This window comes from Passer domesticus, chromosome 11 (assembly GCF_036417665.1).
Source record: "Passer domesticus isolate bPasDom1 chromosome 11, bPasDom1.hap1, whole genome shotgun sequence".
NCBI lineage: Eukaryota > Metazoa > Chordata > Aves > Passeriformes > Passeridae > Passer > Passer domesticus.
The window spans coordinates 16,102,632-16,128,073 of record NC_087484.1 but is presented as its reverse complement, the minus strand read 5'-3'; the positions used below and the strand labels follow the sequence as shown (position 1 = coordinate 16,128,073).

The 25,442-nt window shown below is 40.7% G+C and overlaps 1 protein-coding gene across 5 annotated transcripts in view; it reads left to right on the top strand.

Annotated features, from left to right (window-relative positions):
• NYAP2 (neuronal tyrosine-phosphorylated phosphoinositide-3-kinase adaptor 2) overlaps window positions 1–24,631 on the top strand; it is a 162,242-nt gene extending 137,611 nt beyond the window's left edge. For all 5 annotated transcript variants that reach the window (XM_064385943.1, XM_064385947.1, XM_064385946.1 and 2 more), the window contains one exon: window positions 20,601–24,631. In XM_064385943.1, the coding sequence (XP_064242013.1) occupies window positions 20,601–20,828 (228 nt within the window). In that variant the 3' untranslated portion in view covers window positions 20,829–24,631. The remainder of the gene's footprint in view (window positions 1–20,600) is intronic.
• Window positions 24,632–25,442: the final 811 nt, after the last annotated feature.

Sequence of the window (25,442 nt, the reverse complement as noted above, 5' to 3'; positions counted from 1 at the left end):
TGTCTCAATTTAAACTGAAAGATAAACGGAAGTTTATCCTGGAACTGAATTTACTGATTGTGAAAGGACAAAGTTTAAGAAATTAAGGAAGTAGCAGAGGAAGTCAGGTGGGGGGCTTGGAACTGTAATAATGGCAGAAGCATAGAATATTTTTGAGCAACAAAAGTGCCACATAGCTGTATTTCCTAAATACATATCTAAATAAAAATATCCTACAGAGAGGGGTACGAGTAGCAGAGAAGTATTCTAGATAGGGTGCATTGTCTTGTAAAGGAAAGAAGGAAGGAAGGAAAGAAGGAAATGTTAAACATGCAGAAGCAGGCCATCCTCAGGTGCCAAAAGACAAACCAGCAAGGAAGATGACCAACTCTCTGAACAGGCTTTTGCTGGGACTCAGGAAATGAGAGAGTTTATGAAAGTTGGAAGAAGGGACAGGCAACTCAGGAGGACAAGGGTGTCATGGAAGGAGAAAATTAGAAGGGCCAAATCCTAGCACTTAATCTGTCTACTATCATAAAAGACAAAAAAAAATGTTTCTCTAGATGCATTAGCAACCAAAGGAAGTCTGAGGAGAATCTCCATCCTCTTTTTGGATGGCAGAAAGAACATAATGACAAAAGATGAGGAAAAAGCTGAGGTACTTAATGCCTTCTTTGCCTCAGTGTTCAATAGTAGGACCAGCTGTTCTCCAGGTACCACATCCTGAGCTGGAAGATGGACACAGGGAGCAGAATGAAGGCCCCATAATACACAGGGTAATGGTCAATGACCTGCTTTAACACTTTGACACACACAGTAGGATGCCATGTGCTTATATAGACAAAAATTTCTTCACGGAAAGAGTTGTCAAGCAGCAGAACAGGCTGCCCTGGGAAGTGGAAGAGTCCATTCTACCATCCTTGGAGGTATTTAAAAGACATGTAGATGTAGCACCTGGGGATATGGTTTAGTAGGGGGCTTTTCAGTGCTGGGTTAAAGGCATTTTTCAGCCTAAGTGATTCTCATTCTATAAAGGTATGACATTGTTCACAAAAAGTTACAAGGAATGGAGAAATGTTACAGAATGTAAAGCAAGTTATATCTTAGAAAAGAAGTGTGTGAATAACATTACAGACAGTAAAAGTGCATCTGTATTTGGCCTTTATATGGAAATGAAAACAAGAAACTGTCTTTTGTAGCCATCTATGTGGACAGAGAACAGTAGAATTTAACCACTTTGAGAGGTTTATAAAGTACAATAAACAAGGTCCACAGTTGCCCCAGTAAATAACTCCTCACCCATTTTGCTGGAACCTCTGTGCTGGCACCTGAGATTTCTGCAGCAGGCATGGTCAAGGGTTTCACCCTGCAGTGGAAAACGCTCAGTCCTGCCACGGTACAGCCACAGTGAGCAAAGCTGTTCACTTGTGTAAAGTAAGCAAGATTTGGAGTCACAGGTATCACTGCTATGCAAAGATGTTTCCCTGCCATCCTATCGTTCTCCTCATCTTCACCTCAGCGTAACAAAGGATTACATTCCATCGATGAGCTCAGATATCCCTGTGGCACACAGGCTGTGTGTGCACTGAGCATGTCTGTCACAAAAGCAGAAAACGTTTCAAGCAGGCTGTGGAAGTCCCTCTGCTGGAGAGCAGAACATCTTGCATCCAGAGTTTTAATGTACATTAAATCCTCTCTGTATCACTGCCATGCCTCTCTGAAACAGTCTTCAGCACAGAAAAATCCCACTGATTTCCATTTTAAGAAAAAAAGAGATCACATAAACACCTTGGGATTTTTTTTTTCTGCATATGAACTTTGCAAAATGAGGTTTGTTTATATTAATTTGTAGACAGTGATTGGAAAATCCCTTGTACTAGGCTGCATAGCAGCACAGCAGTGCATGTTTTTGAGATAGATGGTCTGAAGAAAACCACACTCTTTGAAAACAAAACTACTGATAGCTAGAGTTTCATATTTTATCTTTCCTGCAAAGCAGAACCTATTTTCAGATAGATTTCCACAAAAGTGTGTTCCTTATCTGCAAATGTTCAGCCTCTCTTCATGCTGCCTGCTAGTTTCTTGCTTTTCAATGGCCAGATAGCATCGTCCTTTCCTGTTGCCTCCTCAAGGTATGTTAGCTTAATTCTGAGGGTTTGTATGCCTCTTAAGGTTTGGTGTATTTTTGTGGGGGACCAGGCAGTGGTGTCTAGCTCCAATTTAAGCAAGGAAAGAAGATTTAAACTTTACAGAGATGATCAAAGTAAAATCCAGAAGCCATGCTGAGATTAGAAGGAATAACTCAGAGGAGGGAATGAAAATACATCGATGGCTATGAATTAAGGAATCTCAATGTGCATTGAAGGAATGAAGAAAAAGCTAGAAAATATATCAGCATATATCAGCATCAACACTGAAACTCTTTGTGGCTTATTTTAGAAAAATTTCTGCTCAGTTCATTACTTGTCTGGTATCTGCCTGAGCTCTGCAAGCTGAGACAGCATTTTATTTTCCCCACATGACCACATGAATAAACACAACAGAAGGCACAAGATAAACAAACTAACCATTACCCTGCAGAATTCAGGACAGCTTTCACTTATAGTTTGTATGAATATAATATAGCAAAGGCGAAAGGACTCCCAAGAGTGGACTTGACCATTGTCTTACGCCAAATGAAGTGAATCCATCAATAGTTTGTATGAGAACGTGTCTTTGATAGACAAGAATTTTAGATACAAGTTGGCTCCTTAAATTCATATCTAGGTAGAAAAATAAAAAAGACTTTTAGAATAACCAAGTGCTGGGGGATGCTGGTGCCTGGGGCTGGCCGGCAAGGGGAGCTGCAGTACAGACAAGGAAATCCAAGGTTCACAGAGCCAGGAGCAGAGACCAGGAGTGTCCCAGCACAGTTTTCCAACATAGCAATGTCAGTAGAGGAGTAAGAAGCCGATTTCCTACTTTGAATACGCGGCTTGGGCAGTTTGTGTTCGTGTCCCCTTGGCCGGGGACAGGGGCAGTGCACACCAGGGTGCGTGAGCAAGGACAGGAGAGAAACCCCTCGGGATCGCCTGGGTCTGTGCCACAGGCAGCCTGGATGTAAATGCACTTTAGCAACTGTTCAAAATGGACAGTTTGGCTAACCCAAGGGATTAGGAAAAGCTTTATTTACCCCACAGCTAAGGAGGCAAAGCAGGGAGCTGCTGAGGTTGGACCTCCATCCCACCAAGGGCAGGTGGGCTCAGCTCTGGGCTGAGGGGGAGTAGGGCCCAGCACACCCCATTGGGCCAGCCTGTCCCACATCCCTGTCCCACATCCTGCATCTGCAGGGGAAGCAGAGGCTTCACTGGGGCTGCCCCACCTGCTCCTGCCCTGTCCCAGAGGGAGGGAGGGAAGGAGAGAAGGAGAAAAGGAGGAGGCTTGTTCCAGCCTCGGATATTAGATCCCTACAATCCCCACACAACAATTAAGATAATATTCTATTTAAGACTCAGTATTTAGATGCTAACTGAAAGGCAACAAAAAGGCACCTATTGTATTGTGGAAAAAATATCTAACATTAAAATTTATGTGAGACCTTCAGGGCAACTATTATTTAATTTTGTACTTCACTTGAAAAATCCCAAACACCTATTCTAATTGTTCCACTTTAAAACAAATTCATGATGGAAGGGAAGTACCACAAAGAAGCAGAAATGTATTTTAGCTGCTTTTCATATGCATGAGTAGAACAATACCTTGCTGTTTAAGTGCAGTAAAAGCTCATTGTAAAAAATACACAAAACTTTAAACTAATAATTTGGAATTAACTTTTGACAAGTACAAGTACTCTTCAGCAGCACAGCTACATATTTGTCTCATGCCTAAATTCCCTCTGTATTGGGTCAGTTAAAAATCACAAGCCTAGCTTGTAATGTCTCTAGCTTTAGTTGTGAATACAAAACATACTATAGTCTTTGTATGCCTTGTAAACATTGTGGTCACCCTGTAATTAACGAATGCTGGGAATGCAAATTGTTACCATTATGGCTATAATTATTTTTGAAGGCACCTAGACACAGTACTTCCCCAATGAATTGACATTATCATGCTTTAGTTGGCAAATGTGCATCTGAAAGTGAATACTCTGTGAGCATAAACAAAGCATCTGTGCTCTTCTATTATTCTCAGCTTAAAGTTGCCATTTTTTCCCAGCAGTAGTGTACAAGAGTTCAAGGAGTCAGCAAACACCCTGCAGTTGTGGGGCACAGTAGCAGAGCTGGGTTCCTGATTCTGCAGTTGATGAATTCTGCTGCTGAGAAATGAACACCGATAAATCAAGATCCACTGTTCCGTATCTGATCACAGCAGTCTTTCTTTTAGCTTCCACTATATGAAAGTGGAATATACAGTCATTGCAGGTAGATGGAGAGCTCTGTGCATTGAAGTAGTCCTTCATCCAGTTTGATTATGAGGGAAATGTTAGTAAAAAAAATTGTGCTAGTGAGAGAATTTGTGTGTGCTACACAGCATGGACCCATGTCAGCTCTCAGTACTGTCAATCTGTGCTAATGCACTCCTTGATGAATCTCAACCTAGAACTATCATCAGACTCTAGTGATTCTGCTATTTCAGTTCTTATCATGCACAAGGATTTGCAAAGAAAGAATCAACTTCTGTTATCCTTGCCCTCTGGACCAAAGGGAAAAATTATCCCCATGAGCTGCTGGTTAAAGATCTCAGGGGACATGCAGTCCCAGATTCCTATTCAAAGGGAATATCTAACTACTGTGCTAATTGCCACTCTTATAATTTTCTCTGTCCCTCTTTTCTCCTCTAATTTTCAAAAGTTCTGAAAGTCTATTGTGTATTTTGGACATAGAATAGCAAAACATGCTAAACAATTCATGGGACAGTGGGCAATCCGTTTCCTCTCCCTGTGTGTACATGCCAAGTGTTCCTCTTGAGCCAGTGCAATGCCTCTGAGAGGTCTGTCTCTGTGCTCCTGGAGCCAAGGTTATGGTTGCTCCTTTTTGATACATGATCTTTTTTTTTCATCCAGAATATGTGTCCACAGTGTGGGAACAGTCCCATGCTGCTTGCTCTGTAATCAGAGCCCCATGGGGCTTTGGTCTGGACTTTATATACACTATTTATTACTTTGGATGGTAGCTTCTATTTTTGCCTGAGAAGATATTCGCTTAAAGGAACTTAATTACTCCTTATGTTTAGCCATCACATTTAATAAGGCTTGGGATTGTCACTGGATACAAAACCTGCTTAATGTTGGCCACTAGGATCTACCACAATATTGACTGTGGTGGTGTCCAAGAGGTGTAGTTATTTGTTATTTGGGACATGGAACAAAGGCTGTTCCTGCCCCAAGGATTCATAAATTCAGTGTAATAGGTGAGAAAGTAAGAGGTTGCAGATGAAAATATATTGGTAAGGGTATGACTTTTAATTAAGGAATTGCTTAATGTTTGGTTTTTGTGAAATTAGAAAGTGCAAAAAACTATTTGGGGTGAGATCTACTGTGTCTATGACAGTGATTTTACATTGTTTATGTGTCATTGATGCAATGAAATGCATTTAAATGTCTAAAAGTGGAAAACCAGGTATATTTTACTTGGAACACTTTAAAAATTATGTCTCTCTCTCAAATGGCCCTGTCATGGAGAAATCTTTAGTGTCAGGAAAAAGGAATGTAGGTGTCGATTGAATTTTGTGGACACTGGTTTTGCAAATGGCAGGGAGAAAGGAAATCCTCTGGGTCCTATCTGGGAGGATGGACAGGCATGGAAAAGCACACAATGGGGTACAGAGAGAAGCCCATGGCACTTCACTGATGGGACAGGGGCCAATTTTACCTTGAGATGATGTCTGGATTTGACCAGTGTGTGTGGCCTGAGTGTATTTAGAAACCTGAAACCAGAGCCATAGAATATTATTTTCTTGTTCAGACAGAATGTTCATGAGAGCCAGGGATCCATCACCCTGACTGACCGCTGCCACCTTGAAGGGAATGCCAGGGCATGAGGCATGAGCTGTGTCCTGCAGTGTCACACAGCCCTCTGGGGACTTTGCTCTGCTAAGAATCTGTCGGATTTTGGATTTGTGCGGTCTGTGCTTTTCTAAAGTGCAGCAGAACCCTGTGCCCACAAGAGGGAGCGGTTGGATTACTTTCCACAGTTCCGGGTTTTTCCTGCAGAGACAAATCTCTTGCACACATGAAAGCAAAATTCTGCTGTCGACAGTCTAGCCAAATATGCTGTCAACATTTTGGATGAGAGCAACAACAAGAATGTTAATGCTTTGGGGTAGGCTCCACATTGCATTGTGTTGAGTTTCAGCTTGAATCTGGTTTTACCTAATCAGTGCATGGGTCCAGAGGAGTGCAAATGGTTTCTAAATATCAAATTGCAAATAGAGAACACTTATTTAAAAAATTAAATAAAAATAAAAAAAAGAGGAAAATAAAAATGCAAACTTTGAAGTAGATGGAATTGTCACATCCATTATCCCTCACCTCCAAGGCACACCTGACTGATTGCATGAGAAGCAGTATGTCAAAGCTGTCTTTTGCTGGCAGACAAGCCTGCTATTGCTGTCCCAACATCTTTTTTTCATCACTCAGCTGGGTTGGTCATGCAGCAGAAGCAGGCCAGTGCACTGCTTTGCGAGGACTCTGGTTTAGGTGTGGCTGGAGCAGCCTCTGTCCCACGGGCCGAGGGGACAGCAGGCACAGGTGGATCTGAGCATGCACTGCTGCCACCATAGGTGCTAAAGGCCAGCGTGGCTTTGGTGACTCTCCCTCTTCATACGGGTCATAGCATGGGGTTTAGGCATAAAATAAATGTGTCAGGGGGAGGAAGTAATGAGTGAAAGCAGGTCAGCTGTAGAAAAAGTAATCCCACAGCAAGAGGGTGTCAGCTGTGGGAACAGAGTCTCTGGTCTGAGCACCACACATGGAGTCTGTCATCCTGCCTTGCTGTCGAGTGCCCACATGGCTGCCACTATTTCAGGTATGATGGAAGACAGGAGAAGACAGAGTATTCCATTCCTTTACCCTGTTATCTTATTCTTGCACAAACTTTGTAAGCTTGTCAGCAGAAAACAGAAAGAGGTGAGCTCCGTGACAGAAATTGTTGAAACCTTTCAAATGCAATGATAATCTGACAAAGGAAGAAATAACATGACATTTATGAAGTTTTCACTTTCATGCTCAACATTTTTTTACTGTCCTTACCTACTTGTTTCTCAGACTGGGAGTTACAGTTTCTTGAACAGGCACAGGACACATATGAGAAGATCTCACCTGTGTGGTCAGAGGTTTCAGGGGGTTGCTGTGTTGTGCCTGGTTTTGATAGAGTTGAGATGGCGTGTTTCAACACTTTGAAAAACAGTCAGCTCAACAGAGATTTATGGGGACAGATGTTACAACCAATGAAGGTGGTTGTTCCCTGGAATTTGAGGTACCATCCAGAGCCCCTGGAATTTGAGTGCAGTGCCTCTGAGCACCTGAAAGTTGATGCCAGCTGTGTGTCTCTGGAGTCTGAGGGCTTGAATGTGGGGGCAACAGCCAAGCATGGCCTCTGCAGCCTTTCTTTTGAGAGTCAGATTTGAGCATGGGTGTGCAGAGTGGGATCCACAGGAACTAGTAACTAATATTTCCAGTAAGACACTCATGCAGGTCAGTGATAGAGAGAGATACAACCTTGAAAGTGCCATGCCACCATTGATCAGCTGTGCCTGAGCTGTGATTCTTGCAGCTCGCTGGATCAGTGAGACCACTGTGTGTACTGCTAGCTGCTCTTACAGCATTGTACATGGTTCTACTAAAAATAGGTAACAGCCAATGCTAAACAAATATATAATGTCATTTGTGGGAAATTATTTCAGTCCAAACATCAATAAGTTGCCTATAAAATAATTTAATTTGGTAGCATTGGTAGCATTCCTTCCTCTTCAGGGAATCTCTTTAAGGCATATGTAATAAATTTACTTGTTCTCTTCTAAAACTTGTAGATTCACTTCAAAAGTTGTTCTGAGACTTTTGTATGCAAACAATTAGTTTTGCCACAGTCCCAGAACAATAGCACTTGCTAAGTTTATTTCAAATGGTCTTGCAACCACTCTTGAAGACATTGTGCCTTGGTTAAAATTTTATTTAAAAAAAACCCAGAAGCATGCTATTTCCTTTTTCCCCACCCCCTTTTCTGTGTGTATTTATGTTTAACTCAGGGCAAGAATTTTGTAATATTCTTAAAGGAAAAGATAGAAATAAAAAATGGCATGAATTCATGAAAGCATGGGTTTATATATAGGCATTCTCTGTAAATGAACCAAACATTCTGTATCCTAGGTAGAACAGCCTTATTTGTCTGCTCATACGCATTTCAGTTTCCTCCACACACTCCCACTCGTCCTCCTTTTTCTGAGCTGAGTGTACTGTACCATGTTTCTGTTGGAACTGCGTGTGCCTGATGCGTAGAACACGGCACAGCAGCCAGGTTGTCCCCACCGTCTGCGCTGAGTCACAACCATCCCGGCTTTGTTCTCATGGCTGTCACCACCCCACCAGACCCTCTCGGTGTTTGTGTAGCCTTATACAGGATATTGCACTGACTGTACCTGTATAGTATCTCGTCTGTATACTGTATGCACATAAATATGTATATTCACTCATGTACGTATGTATAGGACGTTTCTCTATCTCTGTATATGTACGTGTGTTTGTTCATAGTCTTTCACTAGAAATGTGTGGCTATTCATATACATTATGTGTATGTCAATTTAAAAAAAAAAAGTATGAATGCCAGCACCCACTTTTGATAACCTACTTTTATTCTCATTTTGTCTTGTTAAAACAATGAAAATAAAAACATCATGTATTTTAAATGAGAACTTTAAAAGATTATTCTTTTTGCTAATTTTTAAGGTTTCCAGTTTTTCAGATCCAAAATGGGAAATGTATTGGTGTTTCTCCTGACAGTTTTCTGTAGGTGAAAAATATTTGGAAACAGCTCAGTCTGTGCAGTTTTGGCTGTCTGTATCTTATGCAGATCAAGTGCTCCAAGGTTTAGAAATGCCTTAAACCAGCGGGACTCTTGTGCTGCAGATCCCAGCTCTATTCACATGAGGGAATTGCTGTCAGTCTAAGGGTGACTCACATCCATAACACCTTACATGAATAGACACTGGAAGGGCCAGTGGCTGGAAAGGGCCTTAGGCTGGAAAGAAAGTTTCTCCAGTTCAGGTGAGCTTTAGGAATGGATAAAAATACGCAACCTTGTAAGTGGATTTTACAGGAGCATTGCAGACTATTTGTCAGACTCTTACCCTTTGCAGTTCACAGTAACATATAATTGCCAATTGATTAAGTATTTATTGAAACAGCTAACTATAATTTATTAGCCCTTTGTAAAATGAATCACCACACAACTGTATGTAGGCTCAGTTATCTCACTTTGAGGCAGCAAAACACTGGCTTATCTTAAACAGCAAAATATTTCTGTTAGTCAGGAGGGTGACTGATACACTTTTTCCAGTTGAGCATGTGTTTAGGTTATCCATTGATTTGAAGCTTAAATGATAATGATCTGTGTTTCTCTATGAGACCTATGAGTGATAAATTTTCTCCCTTTACAGTTAATTTTATCATTGTACTAGCTTGCCCAGCTGGAGCAGTCTCAGTGTGCAATAAGTCACTGCAGCAGAGTTGGCAGCAGCTACTCAGAACAATCTCAGAAAACAGATCTTTATGCAGGAAATACTGAGAACCTTGTAGGGTGATGGATACACTGTAAGGAATGCACCCCAACTGAAATTGCACAATTTCATTTTTAATTCAAAGTTACAGGGTTAAATTCTGACACCACACACAGCAAGAGCAAATTCCCATTTTACTCCTAAGCTGTAACTAGAATGTCCAAAGAATGTTTTTCCTCAAAAAAATGTAAGGTGGAGAAAGGACATATTCCACTAATGGAGATAGGAGTTTATGGGCCAGTGGGCTGATCTTAAGCCTTTACAAGTCAGTGGGAGTTAGAGGACTCTTGGATTTGCTTGGCCCTTCTCTTTTTTTACATCTGGAAAAGCATATTTGCTACCTGGTGTTTCTGATCAGAGTTGTATAATTCACAATAGGAAAAAAATAAGAATGAGAAAAGACAACAGCAATATGAACTTTTAAAATTAACATTGGTCAGATCATGGTTCTTGGCACCAAACTTTAAAACACAATCAGAGAAAAGCAGCACAATTTTACTGTTTGAGTTTGCTTATGTTACAGGTGATATGTGTCTATAGGTTAACAAGAAGCTCAATGTTTTCTTTGTCCTGCATTGTCATTAGCCATTTCTTTTGAGCTGGATATTTAAATTTCCTTCCTGCTCTAGGGATCTGAATTTGAGCACAGCCATGCTGCTGGCATAGGCTAAGCTGAGTTTGCCAGGTCACTCCATGGCTGAGGAGCTGCTGCTCTAGTTTATTGTGTTAGAGCTGATTCGCACACTCTGTCAGCCAGCACCATCCCTTCAGAGATTCCTTTTAAACAGAAAACAGAAGCAAGGTACAGGGAATCTCTGAACCAAATGAATCCCATTTTCTAAAGCACACAGATACCAGGTTGAGTCTCTTGCTGTATCTCGGCCATCCTGTGTACCAGGAAAAAGCATGTCTATATTAGATTTGGCTACTGTATAGTTAAGCCATTCCTGATATAAATCAAACTGCATGATGTTGCTGTGAGGTGACATCAGATGTGGTATCTCATACTGAGGCAGGCTCTTACATCTTTGTGTTCTCCAGAAACTCTCTGTATAGTTTATAACTTTAGCAAGTGTTGCTTAACTGCACTTCAAACTGGAGTTAGAAATGAATTATTAATGAAGATATCTGTCTTTGAAAAATGCTTTTACACATTTTACAAGGAAGTTGTGACCACCTACAAGAGTATGATCATCTCTGAACATTTGGTGTTGGCTTTTAGTCATGTTTTCCTGAACATTTTTCCATCCATACAATCAGTACAATATTTGAGAAATGGCATTTACTCTAAGAAAATGATCTTTGATTCAGTTGCACTATCAAAAATGGAGAAATGTAAGAGCATATTTCAAAATTTCTTGTAAGTAAAGCAACTTTAAAGTAAAGCAGCTTTCAGTACTGAGGCATTTTCCCTCCATACATTATTTTGCTAATTTTATATTTCTTTAATTTTAAAGTGATTTTTTGGCCATTTTCTTGCAGTTCTTAGGTCTTCCAAAGTTATGGTCTTGTTTCCATTCACTTTCATTCTTCCATTCTCAATTTTTGGGCCCTTCTTGGTCCAAGGAGTATCCAGAGCATTCTCCCTGCTGCCTCCAGCTCCCTTGTACCTGAGAGCTTTGGCAGTCCACAGGGACTGTGTGGATGCAGAGGAGGACAGGACCTTGCCCACAGCAGCTCTCAGTGCAGTGGGGGGGCTGTTCGCCTCTGCATGAGATTTACAATCTTGTAGCTTTTCAAAGCTGCCATGACTGACAGTAAGAAACACCAACTGCAGCTGGGTTGTGCTGTGGGCACTGCCACCCAGCCAGGGGCAGAGCCAGCTGCAGTGGCCACTGGGGTCACAGCTCAAACCAGCCTGCTGTGTGGAGTCTGGTTCATGAGCAGCTGTAGCACACACGCCCTAGAGCAGCACCTTCCAGCAAGGGAAAATGCTGGAGAGAATGGGTTAGTAACCCCCCAAAGAAATCTGGGACATGAGAGTGCTACCCTGCAGCTGCTGCACTGCAAAATGAGGAGCTCTCTGTATCACTGAACTCTAGCAAAGTGTCTGTCCTTTGTCCCTCCCATGACTGACCTAATACAGTATTTTCCTTTCTATTTTACAGTGAATGACAGGAAGTATAATGGTGGGTTGCTTGAGTTCCACATTTATTTCTTACTAAAGGCATAGATGAAGTTTTGATTTTTAATGAGTGATCTCAATAGGAATGCACTTCGTGATGATCCACTGAGATGCATGAGATGACTTTCCACAGTGTCCCCAGTATCAGTTAATTTACAGGTCTTCTTCTGAAAGCATTTACAGAGTGTGATTAAGCAGTACATTTTGGGCAGTTGTTTGGTGTTAAAAAAAAAGCTTAGATGAAAAGATTGTGTTTCCAAATAAGATAATAATGCAGGGTCAGAAAGATCTGTAGCTAGACTGAGTGCCAGTATGAAAATGGAAAGCAGAACAGTGAATTTGTCACCAAAAATTTGCTTTATTAGTAGCCTCAGCAATAATCTAAGGGCTACTGAAAAACTTGAGGGATAGGAGTATGTGCAGGGCTGTTCTGAGTAAAGTAACTGTGACATTTAGTAATTGAAAGCAATGAATCATGAAACTGGAGGTCTGGAACCAGAGGTGCTGAAGGTTTACTAATCATTTGTTAATTTAATTTTAGCGTCAGTATTAATTGCTCATAATCTTGAATCTTTGGGAGTTCCTGGAGTTCCAAATAATCTTGTCAGTAATTTTGAAGTGGTGGGTTAGTCAGGCCATAGAGCGCACACAATGTAGTTAAGTCTTTTAGTGACTTGTAAGTTTGAAAAAAGACGTCCAGAGTTTTTTTACAGTACTGCATCATGTAATTACATTGAGAGATAGTGCAGTTCTTCCAGGGACTCTAGTTTTCCAGTTTTTGGAGGGACTCTTGTTTTCATTTATTTTCTGTAGCAGTATCATTTGAAATAAATCATAAATTCCAGAAGTTTAGAAATTTGGAATAATGTAAAGCATAACTTAAACACAGCAATACAAATGTTATAAGAGCCCTAAAATGTGTTGCATATGCTGTTTCATAGGTTGAAATAGCAGGTGCCAGTGAACGCTTTTAATGTTAAATATATACAGGGTAAGATTACACGGTGTTCACTCCTACACATTTTGTTGAAATAAAAACTAGTGTGATGGAGAAATTCTTTCCTATGTTCTTAGAAGGAAAATAGAGATTAATCTTGTGTCCCTTCAAAAGAAGAATTTGTGAAAGGTCAGAAAGGGCAGATTATGTAGTGTTTAACACCTTGTGTGTGCACTTGTGCTTGTGATGCTACTACGTAAATGCACAGGATCCTTCTAATGCGGCTGCTGGCGTCAGGGGAAAGCTTCTAGAAATCACTTGAGGCACTCCTAGGGAGGAATTTGCAGTTCTGCTGCCCACTGTCCCCAGGCAGCCTTCCCAGGCACTCCAAACAGCATGGAGAGTGTCTGCTTTCACAGCTCACCTTGCACATCCTGCGTGTTCCTGAACAGACTGCTACTTTTAATCACCTTTGTGTTAATAATCAACTGTTGTTTTGAATTTGACAGTAACAGGAGAATGAGTTAGCAGTACCAAGCTGTATGAGCAAGTAACTATCCTGGGCCAAATTTTGCCGTCTTTCATGGCAATATTCCTCCAGAATGCCTCTGTCAGAGAGAGGGGAATGACTGCAAATTTAGCCTGTAGTTCCATCCTGACTTATGGACTTTTGCAGGCATTGGAAGTAACATTCAACAGCAATGCAATGGTTATAGCTCACAGTTAGCAAAGGAAATCTTGTCCAACATAATTTTCCAAGTGCTCTTCTGAAGTATTTAAAAATCGTTTTTATTGAGGTTGTTTTTACTGTTTGTTTAAGCAAACTATAGTCAAATTCTTGGACCCATGAGGTCAGACAGTAAATTCCTGTTGGCTTCAAATGGGTGAGGATCTCTCTGCTCAGATTTTCTGAAACCTGATTCTGGCTGAACTCCTTCCTGCCTTGGACAACTCCCCTTTTGTGAACATGTGCTAAGAGGACCTGCACGTCAAGCCGAGTATCAGATAGCCAAGTCACTGTCGCTGCTTAACTTAGCCCTCCAGCGCTGGCCCCGAGGCACAGGACTGCCTTCTAGGAGTGGGATTTCACACCTTCCCAGTGGAATTACCTTACCCAGCCAGGGAGCCATCTGCACCAGAGAAAGTGCCGTCAAGAGTTTCAGTGGGAAACAGAGTTTGGAAACTCCTGTCTGAGAACAGGCATGAGGGAGGGAGTACCTTTTCCTCCCGGAGGATGGTAAGTGGCTTTCAGAAAGCCTTTCTTCTTCACTTTCTGCAACCTGCCAAAACAAACCAGCATGCTTGGCTCTGCTGAATGATGTGTAGCACTGCACACAGATTGCACTGTTAGAGACCACTTTGCTTACAGATCCAGGAGACTCCTCCTGCTGCCTTTTTTTATTTCATTGTATTTTGTGTTAGCTTAAAATCACTTTGCTCTAGCCCCACTTCAGCTATTGGGCTTTTATTTTATCTATGTTATTGCAGTTCTGACAAAGAAAAGGGTATTTTTATACAGCAGCCATGATGTGTAATGTAGTTTTTCCCCATTCTTCAAGTCAGCCCCTCTTCTCATCCAGCAGGAAAGGGAGATGCTCACAAGGGTCAGAGGCAAATAACATCTTCCTGAGGCCCATAACCTATGGAATTTCAGTACAAGAAGTGGGGACCTACACTAGTAGGAAAAAATTATGAAAACACAACAGAATTATGGGGTCTCCTATTGCCCAGAGCTTCCAATTTCACATCAAATAAGCAAATAAGCCAACAGCATTAAAACAAGGCAAGCAAATAATTTAACAGGCAGGATATCATGAGGAGAAACAGATGAAGGGTATATGCTGTTGTCTAAAGCCCTCATGTAAGCTATAGTGGAAGATATTTTTTAAAGTCATTAAAAGTTCATACACTATAAAAGAACACCCTAATCAGATGTGTCCAGAGTATGATCGTGTGGTCACATCAAATATTAGAAAGGGTTCCTTTAAAATAAATGAAAATTGTCAACATTTTCCAACTTAGTGACTACTAATAGACCTGTGTACAATATTTCAGGTATTTCTTTCCCCACGTGGCATTTTTAGCAGCACATATTTTCACAGGCACTCATGAAAAATTATAAGCACCTTCAATGACAGGATTCCTGAAACACCTCTTAGCACTGGAAATTAGCATGGCTTTATCCTCCTACCACACTGCACACCAGTGGCCTGACCTTGGGGAGCAGAGTTGCTCCTGGCACTTGCTCTCCTCTTGTCTCCTGCCTGCCTGGTGTTTGGGGCTAAGGTTACCTAGGGCTTGGCTCGAGACAAGGGGATATGTGTGGGATTTATGCAGCACAAAATGTCTTTTTACTGAGACAGCATTATCCATCCATGTATTTATGTAGCACATGAATAAGTAAAATTTTTCACAGCTAAGAGAGTCCCAGGCCTGCTGCTGAGGATGTTTCACTCTATACTTTTAGTTCTGCTCATGGATTTTTCTTTTTACAGCCATCAGGTTTTTCATTTGGAAAGGCTATGCTACATGGGATAATTTGGTTTGTATGTAACTTTCAGGTATCACAATGTCTTTTTTCAGTGTCGTTCATGTGCTCAGGAACTTGCACAGCCCTGCTTGGGGCCTGTCCTGATGCAGTTTGCCCAGCGCTCCTTATAGCAATAGTCCAGTTCCTGAAGAGCCCAAGAGTCTGACCTCATAGTGTGGATATTCATCCACAAAAAGATACAAGATATTTTCTACACCTGGTGAACACAGCTAGCCTGTGTGTAAAGTTGTGTCCATCAGTAGCTGCTTAATGGTATCATTGGATAATATTTTATTCTTTTTCTGTCTGTAACTGTGTCTCTGTCAAACCAAACTATCCTGCTTCGTTATGAACAAAGAAAGAACCATGTTCATTTACATTTCTCTTTCTTGCTGCAAACACCCCTGTTTTGAGCACTTTAGTGGAGGTGCTGGTGCAGAGTGTCATGACAGAGCAAGGGCCAGCAGCGCCCGGCAGTCAGGGCTGGGGTGCCCAGGGCCAGGGCAAGAGAAAACAGAAATAGTCCTCTGTGACCCCAGGGGCTTCCTGGCAGTGTGAGTCACTGTCTGTTCCCCAAAGCCTGTTCTGAGTTTTCCCTGGGATTATGTGCTTTTCCCAGTAAATTCTGATGTGGCAGAGAGCTATGGCATGTACTGACCTCTGGTTTCTAGTCCTGGCCTCTAAGAGCGATTGAACTGGACACGTTCTGCCCATCAAACCTCTGCTCCAAGACAGCTCTGTGGTCTAGCTCAGGGCAATCTAATTTAAGCAATACATGTATTTGGAAACCATTGGGACTGCTAATTATCATTCTGGAATAATATGAAATTTCAAACCGATGAGATATGAGATCAGGCCCACTGCTAATGTAGGCACACACAAAAATGTACCATTTCACTTTGCAGAGGAGGGAACTACTTTGTCTAACTTGTTTCTTTGACCTTCATAAAGCATTAAAACACACACCAGAAAGGATCTTTTTTTTACTTTGAAAGATTTAAATTTTGCATTGTTTTGAGGTCATGTGAAGTTGTTTTATCTTAGTTGAAGATGGGTTTATTACTTCTTGTTCCATGGCACTACCAACATAGAACCCAAAAGTATATAAAAGATCTAAATAATATTTACTTCCAATGTTTTGGGAATAAAAAATATCAGAAAACTGAGAGAAAATAGTTAAAGTAAGGTGGCAACATAGACTTGTTTCTTCTAAAGATAACAAAGTTGGTGATTAAACTGTATGGAAAAGCATAGTTTTGTATAGCAGGAGTTTCTTACCTTTTGTTGTTGATGTTCAAGTTTGGTACAAGCATTTGCTTTGAAGAAGATTTTTGAAGGAAAAGTAGAGAATGATGACTAATCAAAGGGTGAGTGTGTTTACCAAGAACTTGTCTGACATCCTGGTTTACTCTTGCACTCAGTCACATTCAGTTGAGAGAATTTATCCAACCATCCTATATTGCTTCCTACACATCCAGTCATCACACAGCTTTTACTGCCTGCTTAGGAGCAAGGAATTCAGCCCTACCTCCAAACCTTCTTGGTGAATGTCCAAACTTCTGGGCCTTTGCCTGGTGTTTTTCTTCACTCTCTTTCTCTATTTGATTTAAAATAAAAATTTTATAAAGGTGTCTTATACCTTGAATAATCTAATGAGTAAAAATTCCATCAAAACCAAAATTGATGTGCAATCAGCAAATTTTATAATCTAAAGGATATTATGGGATATAGTACGTGATACACATCCTGGAATCTCCAGGAGGTCCCTTCTTTCAATCTTTACTTTCATTTCTAGCTCTTTCTTCCCTCTTCAATAAAAACAGGCTTTGGGCCAAGACTCTTTGGTCAAAACCAAGTTTTCCTCTCCTGTGCTCCATCTTGCTGGCTGTTACCTCTGGTGCTGATGCATTTTGTGCCTGTCTGTGTACATTCACATGTGCAGCCAAGCTCTGACATGCTGCAGTATGTGCACCATTCCTCAAGCATGTTGGGATCTTTCCCAGGAGAGCTGTATAGCTGTAAAATATTTTGAATCCTCTACTTTTTTTCCATAAATCAGGTTGTAACATCATTATTTTTTGCGCTGAACAAATTCCTTGCTATGATGTAGCAGGGATATTAACAGTCTGGTGCTGACCAGAGGAGCAGGCTAAAGCCAGAAAGGAGGGAGGAGGTGAGAAAAATTAGTGCTAGAACTAAGCGTGAGTGCCATCAGTTCAGTCACTGGGAGGATTAGGCTAAGACTGCAGTGTTTAACACATTGGCTTTAAACACCTTAGTAGCCCTACTGAAGTCATCAAGAGTTTTTACTATGATTAACAGCTGGGTTGAGTCCTGGACTGTGTGAGCCTCAGTTTTATTTGTCTGAAAATTTAGTTAACACTCTGTGACTTCATATCATCAACACGGTTATTGTCATTTCTGTAGTTCATTGATCTGCAGTGGGCGTTTTCTCTGAGGTCTGTCCCACAGCTTTCAGTGGCCATGCAACTTTGTTCCTAATATTTTTATTTTGTTGCATTTAAACACTAAAAAACTGGGCAAAACTATAAAAAACCCTTTAGTATTTAGGCTTATTTTAATATTAAAGCTTTTTTTTTTTCCCGTAGGCTTTTCAATATTGTGTTGACCTGGTGTATTTTAGCAAATGCCTTTGCCCATCCCATTTCTACGTTTCCCCTGCACACACTATTGCTCAATGCAGTTCCAGGGGAGGATTGTGCCAAGTGGACAGTACACCTAATATAGGTGCACTGATAGGAAGGACTTAGCCATCAAACAAAAATAGCATTAAAAAATCCCAAGTAGACTTGAAAATCTGTGCCTGGAAAAGTGGGAAAATTCAAATTCTTCACAGTAAATGATTCACTAACCGTAACAAAATACGATGGCCAGTATGAAAAAAGGATTTTGGAGCTGCCTACTCCTGAGTATATTTTAGGTGCCGTTTTGCAGGGGGTGGCAGAGTGTCTGTGTAACTGATACTTTCTACAACTCCATTTCTATCTTTGGGAAGCTGCAACTGGCATTTTAGAGCTCGGCATGTCAAAATGCCGCTTCTGTTCCCCTGAATGCCTCCTTGGGTGCAGGAGATGGGCACCACGGGGCACGGTGTGGGCACGGCACTGTGTGTGGCAGGGTGGTGAGCGGGGTGGCAGGGCTGTGACACTCTCACGGGGCTGTCATGGGTGCTGCCTGGTGACACTCAGTGGCTGGAGCGCACCGCGTGCTGCGGGATTGGCACTGGCACACCCTCTGCCTGGGAGGTGGTGGGCTGTAAAAGAGAAGGTATTTCCCGGTGCCTACGAGAGGAAATCCATGCCCAAGCGCTGTTGTCGTCAGGCCTGGCGCAGAAGCCGCTGTGTTGGTGAATATTTGTGTAATGAATTGTGTGCAGACTGTGTCCCTGTCCTTCCCCACGGAGGAGGACCCAGCCAAGCTGAAGACACTGCTGTGTAAGTACTGACCCACCCCTGGTGAGCAGAGGAAAGCTGGGTCAGGCAGAGCCTCTCCAAAGATCTGTGCAGTGGAGCCAAGGGGTGGGAGGGGAGCATCTCCAGCTCAGACAGGGAGTTTTGGACCCAGGCTGGGCACCAAAGAGAGAAATCTCATGGCCATGGCAGATGCTGTGCCTCATGCCCACCTGCACCACAGTAAGCATTAGACCATGCCTGAAATGAAAGATAAGATTCAATTCAAAGAGCAGGCACAGCAGAATTCCTGAAAAAATGGCTCAGCCGTTCAGGAGGAAACATTGCAGATAAGTGTAATTCAAAATTCATAAGAACATTAATGGACAAAATCCATATTATGGTTTAAACCCGTTTTACTCACAGTACTATCTAGTGTATAAGGTAAGCGTGGTTTTGTGATAAAAGTCTTTTATCTTCTTTTGCACCCTTTTTTTTTACAAAAAAAAATTGACATTTCTGCATTATAATTTTTTTCCTGTTTGAACATATAATTTTTTATTACTTTTTTTAGTAAGCTTTCTTAAATTTATTCCTTTTGCTTTGTTTTCTGCTATGAATCTGACCATTTGCTTAATCTATTATAATCTGTTATAAATGCTAAATAGGCTTCAAGCCGAACACAAAAACTACTGAGATCCAAAAAAGCTGCATCTATAGGGGATTCTATAGGGGATTCTAGGCAAACCAGGCCCCAGTTCTAGGGTCTTGGCATTCTAAGACTTGTGAATGAAAGGCATATGCATTATTAAATGTATTCAAATACCCTTAATAATAAATATACATTTCCTTCATGAACACAAATTGTGCCCAAGTATTGCTGTACATGTTCATTCTCATGACAAGAGCAGAGATGTACCTGGACAGCCCCTGTGAATGTACCGTGTGCATTTACTTACACACAAATCCTTAATTCTTGGGAAAAAAAATGTGGGGACATTCAAGACATCACATTTGCCAAATAAGTGTTCAGAGGAAGTTTTCTGAGCTGCAGGTATACAGTGGTGTCCAAAACCAATGAGCCCTTTCAGAAGAATTTACTATTAGTGATTTCTGTTCCAGTCTAAAGCCTCTGAAGACACATTTTCAATTGTGAACTCCCCGCTGAACTCAAATGAAGTCACATTCTCAGCTTCAGAGGGGCTGTGACATGTACTTACAGCTAAACATATGCTAACCTCCCCTTTTGGATCAGGATCACATTCTCCAGTATTCCACATGCATGAAAACATGGGGTTTCTTAACTCTTGTGCCTTCCAGTTAATGAAATATCACAGAGTAGGATAGGTTAATCTTTATAATTTGCATGGAGTTCATTAAATCATTTTAACAAAATTTAACAGTTATATTTAGCTTGATACTCAGAAATGTTAACACCCTGCTTTTAATGTGACAGATTGGATTTGGAAAGCAATATAAAATGTGGGTTTCAGTGTGTAGAATTTTTTATTTCCACAACTTAAGGATGTTGTTAAGATCCATGTGTCTTTTTAAGACCTATTCGACCATTTAAAATCCAACCAGTGCTAGATTGCCAAAACCATTTATCTTTCTTAGATTTTAGTGCTCTGGAGAAGTTAAAACTGGGATCTTCTATTACCCTTTTTTTTTTAAAGAAGTAGTTAGAAATAAACACTAGCTACGTTTCTGTTGTTGGCATTGAGATTTTTATTCATAAAATTAGAGCATTTCAAATAAGAGTAAGCTAACTTTGGAAAGGAAAAGCATATTTAATCTATGACCAAGACAGTTATTTGTATGTTTTTTCTCTCTTTTTTTTTTCCTTCCTCCATCCACCTCCCCCAATAGGTGACGTGCATGCAGTGGTTGCAAGGGGACCATACCATGCTGGACATGATTGAAAAAAAGCGTTGCCTCTGCAAAGAGATCAAAGCTCGACAGAAATCAGAGAAAGGACTCTGCAAACAGGACAGCATGCCTATTTTGCCAAGTTGGAAAAAGAATGCTGGGACCAAGAAATACAGTCCTCCTCCTTATTCCAAACAACAAACTGTTTTCTGGGACACTGCAATTTGACAGGCCTGTGGAGGATGCCCTCTCCACTGTGTGGCACCAAGCACAGGTAGCCTGCTTTCTTTAAAAGGCAAAGGCTCTAACCTAAGACTTACCTGCAGGTGGTGAACTTCCTAGGAAAAAACACACCAGTACAGTGCTCACCTGCCAATCAAGAGAGAGATTTAAGTTTCCAACTGGATTAAGGCATACATATTCATCCAGGATTTTTTTGGATCCAGAAGATATCAAAATGTAAATATTTCACCAATATATTGAAAACACCCAAACTAACACACTGTTTAAATATATAAATATATATATAAAAATTCAAAAATTTATGGAGAATTTTACTATATAATGTTACTGTTATACTGTTTTATTACCTATTTTCTATGTTCTATTCTACTGTTCACCCCCGCCCCTGCCGCCACTGTTTTATTTCTCTGACCTGCCTAGATGTGGCCTCTGTACAAAAGCATGTGGTTGTACGTGTTGTTGGAGAGGACAATGTACAAAACAACTTGGTGCTAGGGCTGTAGAAGATAACTAGAGTCGTACCTGTTAGATGTCCTCAGCTAGGGGGGTGGGATGGACAAAGGAGAGAGTTCTGGTGGGAAACAGCAAACCTGCAAGCACTGAAAGTAGAAGTGCTCAGTGCGGGTGCCCAAGTTGCATTTAAAATATTAATTGTTCTGCATCTGTTTTCCCATAATGGTAACCAGATTAATTGTCCTTGGTTTTATATGAACCATTTACTAAAATGATTTGGCCAAGGAACTAAATTTTCTGCAGCACGGCCTGCGACAGAATCTCTTCCTTGAAGACGTTCCATTGATTAGCAGAGACCATGGTTCACTGTGACTAAGCATTGTGCAGCCCTTGGCAGAGAGAGCCGGTGGCTCAGCGGGGTGAGGCAGTGCCACTGCAGCCGCCACCCCCGTCCACATTTACCGATGGTCCAGAAAATAAAGGCGACAAAATATGTTTACATGTTTATTATTTTTAAATCCGGCAGCACATCCTTACTTACGCCGTGTCAGATTTCCTCGTGTTGTTTCTGTGGGCTGGATTTCAGACCCCTTGAAAGGCTGTTGGGAAATCCCTGTTGATTTCATGCTGTTTTGAAGCAGAAGCCCACGTAACGCGTTCTCCCGGCTATGCCGTTTCTTCCTCCTGGCTGCTTCTGGAATTGGCTTGCAATCCTGTATTATATTACATCCATTTTAACAGAATATTATGTCATGACCAAAGAATTATGACCTCCTGGTTTTAACGGGAGAAAGGGATGGCTTATAGTGATTATGAGGGTGAAATCTGTGAGGTGAAATATCTTCCAAAAGGATCTGTTGAGGATGAGGGAAAATTGTACTGCGGTGGAGTAGGGGGGGAGAAAAGATCTATGGCATATATTTTGTATATTAAAATTTCTATCTATGTGTCTGAAGTTTGGTAGTACAAAATTCCCTCTTTAAAACAATCATTTTAATGTTATATTCACCAAGAAAAAAAGGTGTGTTGTTTGAAACTTCTTGTTATATTGGCTTTTCTTTAAAATTATATTGACAGCATTGCCACAGCTGTAATTGCTGATCAAAAAAGACCAAAAATAACAAATTTTAGAAGGTTTTTGTAATCTATATTGCTAAAGTTTGAGTTTCAGTAATGTTTTATCAGTAGTAGTTTCTTTTCAGCCTCTGAAATAAAGTTTTTAAATATTTTATAACTAACTAATGTATATTTTGATGTCCAAACTGAGATTTCTGTAAAAGAAGTGTGTGTTTATATGTGTGTATGTATATTAGCATTACTGTATATGTATATATGCATATGTGTACACACATATACATGTATATATGCATGTATCTATATATACCCATAGATGTGTGCATACATATATCTGCATATGTTAAATATTGGTGTGTTAGGAATATACAAAGGCTGGAATAGGTACGGAGTTGAAATGCAGATTTGAAGACCCCCTCACAGTCAAAATAACAGAAGACATGAAAAATCCCGGAGGCTGTGAGGGAATCTTTGAACACATTGCATCCAAAAGACACCAACTGTTTATTCTGCTTATTCTCTCTTTTTTAAAGAAAGAAAATGGCAGAAGAAAAACTCCAGAGATCTCAGAAACTTCCAGAATCTGCTGGAAAGAAGACGACTTCTTGGTCATGAGAAATCTGTTGAGCTAACAGGGTTCATTATTCAGCAAGTGTTCATGGTTTGTCTTCCTTGTAATGTGGCAGGAGAAGAATTTCCCATACCCACGTGTGAAATACTTAGCTCAGCCCTTTTCCCCAGCTGCACAAAGTCACTGGTGACAAAACGCAAGCAGGCGTTCAGTCAGCTCTGCCAGTCCTTGTCCTCACTGGTGTCCTCCTGGAGCAGCTCCTTTAAAGCCGCGCTGCCAGAGCGTCCCTGGCAGTGCAGACCCTGGGCACGCCTGTCAGGGGAAGGCAGTGTCCGTGTGAACGGTTCTGTCCTTGCTAGTGTTTGTTCATATCGTGTCCTTTCCATATCGAGATGTAATAGGAATAATGATCAGGGAATTGAAGCGTTCTTGTCCTAGAGCAGACTTGCTTGTACACTCAGCCCACTGCAAACTCCTTGTTTTGCTTTTATTGCTCAACAGTGTTTATGTTGTCCTTCCTAAATAACTGCCCACGTGCTTCCAGACCTCCATTGTATCCCATGGAAACAATGGCTTTTTGTTTTAAAGTGCGAGAACACGAAAAAGTAAAACATAACTTAGCACTTACCTTCAAAGCACTTTAGAAATGTGAAGTAAACCTCATGCTTGCGAGAGCCGTTTTACTGAGGAGGGACGTGAGGCTCAGGCAGAGCAGTTTCCAAAGGTCAGGGACAGAGGCAGAGCAGGACACAGCCACTGCCCTGTCCCGTGACTGCTGGCCCACCCCATGGCTCGAGTAAAAGGCACATCGTCCTGCCGAGAGCTGCCATCACAATGCTGTCACACATCTCCTACATCACCTCTTGTCTCAGCAGCTTCTGTGTCACAGGGTGAATGACAGTGCTTAGTTACACACGGTCATTAAAGCTGTAGTCTGTATAAATATGCAATCTGTATATACATACAGATCACATATATACACACACTTATGGAGACTGTATATATGAAATTGTTTGGTATGCACTTATTTTGCTTTAAACTCCTGAAGTTAAACATTATAGTGTAGCAATTTGTGTAAGGTGCACTGTGATTTCAAGAAAGCACAGTAAAGTCACAGGTCTTGTTATTCTTGCACTAAAAATGTGTTTACGTATATTAGCCAATGTATGTCTACTTTATCGCTCCTTTTGACAAATTAAAGCAAATGGTATAAAATAGTATGGGGTTTTTTGGTTTGGGCTGTTTATTTTTAAGTGGACAATGGCACTATGTTTTTAAATGACAGGGTTTTTAAATAAAATGAAATCATTCTGTGTCCATTCCAATGTAATACATTTACCAATATCTTGAAACTGAATGTCATGTTGCTTTTTTTTATATTTCATTAGAAATTGTCAGGTATGTGCCTGAGATTGTGTAGGACTAAGGAGTAGCTAGAGGCTAACTGTAACCATATATTATTAGCCGTTTCTATATACACAGTATAAATACATATTAATTTTCTTTTCATTTTTGTACTTGATTTTTTTAGGTAAGATGTAATTAAATGTACTTTGATACTTCTGAAGTAATAAGATGTTGTTTGAAGATCAATTCTGCTTTCTTTAGTGCATTGACAATATTTTACAATAATTTAGTGCTTATTTATTTGTGCTCCAGTGTAATTATAATAAAAAGCAATAGTTTAAAATATTTGGCTGCTCATTTTTATTTGATAGTTTAAGTTTAGAGACAGGTTATTCACTAGGGAATAGCCAGGGATTCCTGGGAAGAAAAGTCAAGTCATAGATGTATATTTATAGCATTACCTAGGCACATTTTTAATAGTACCATTTGTTGGAGGAAATGAATTAATTGCTTTAATAGGTTAGTATTTGCAAGTCATGCCTCCTTGCATCTAATGCCATGAGTACCATCCTCAACTAAATCCTTAGGATAAGATTTCTCTGAAGAGCAGATAAATTTTTGTCTAAGCACCTTTCACAGTTTGGAATGGCAGATGCTCACTTCAAAGACACCCCCTTCAAAGATCTCCATTTGCAGAATATCCCCAAATGTGAGAGGGACCTATCACACTCTCCGTGAGGCTCTAAAAAAATCTGCTCAAAAGCATAATCTTCCTGTTTCCAGACAAAAGCTTTAGTCCCATTAGGATGTAAAACCCAGCGCTTGCAGAGGAATTCCACAACTTTTTTTAAGAAGACATCCCTCCTAATATTTTTAAGAAGGCATTTTGTAATTTAAAAAGGTTTCCAAGAACAAGTAAGCAAGTAGTTAATAAAGAAGCCAGTAAGAAATAGTAAAGCTCTTGCTGTGGCACTGAGACCACATTTTTCTCCTTCCATGAAAACAAGCTGCCTCTAACATGCAAAAAAGATCTTATCCTTGTTTGTAGAAATCTGCATGCAGGAGTGCACGGGGGCAGGGGAAGCTTTTGGTTGTCTTAGCAGGATCTGTTCTGGGACAGGTTGCAAATGATCCAGAAGGTGCTTTCTAAGTGC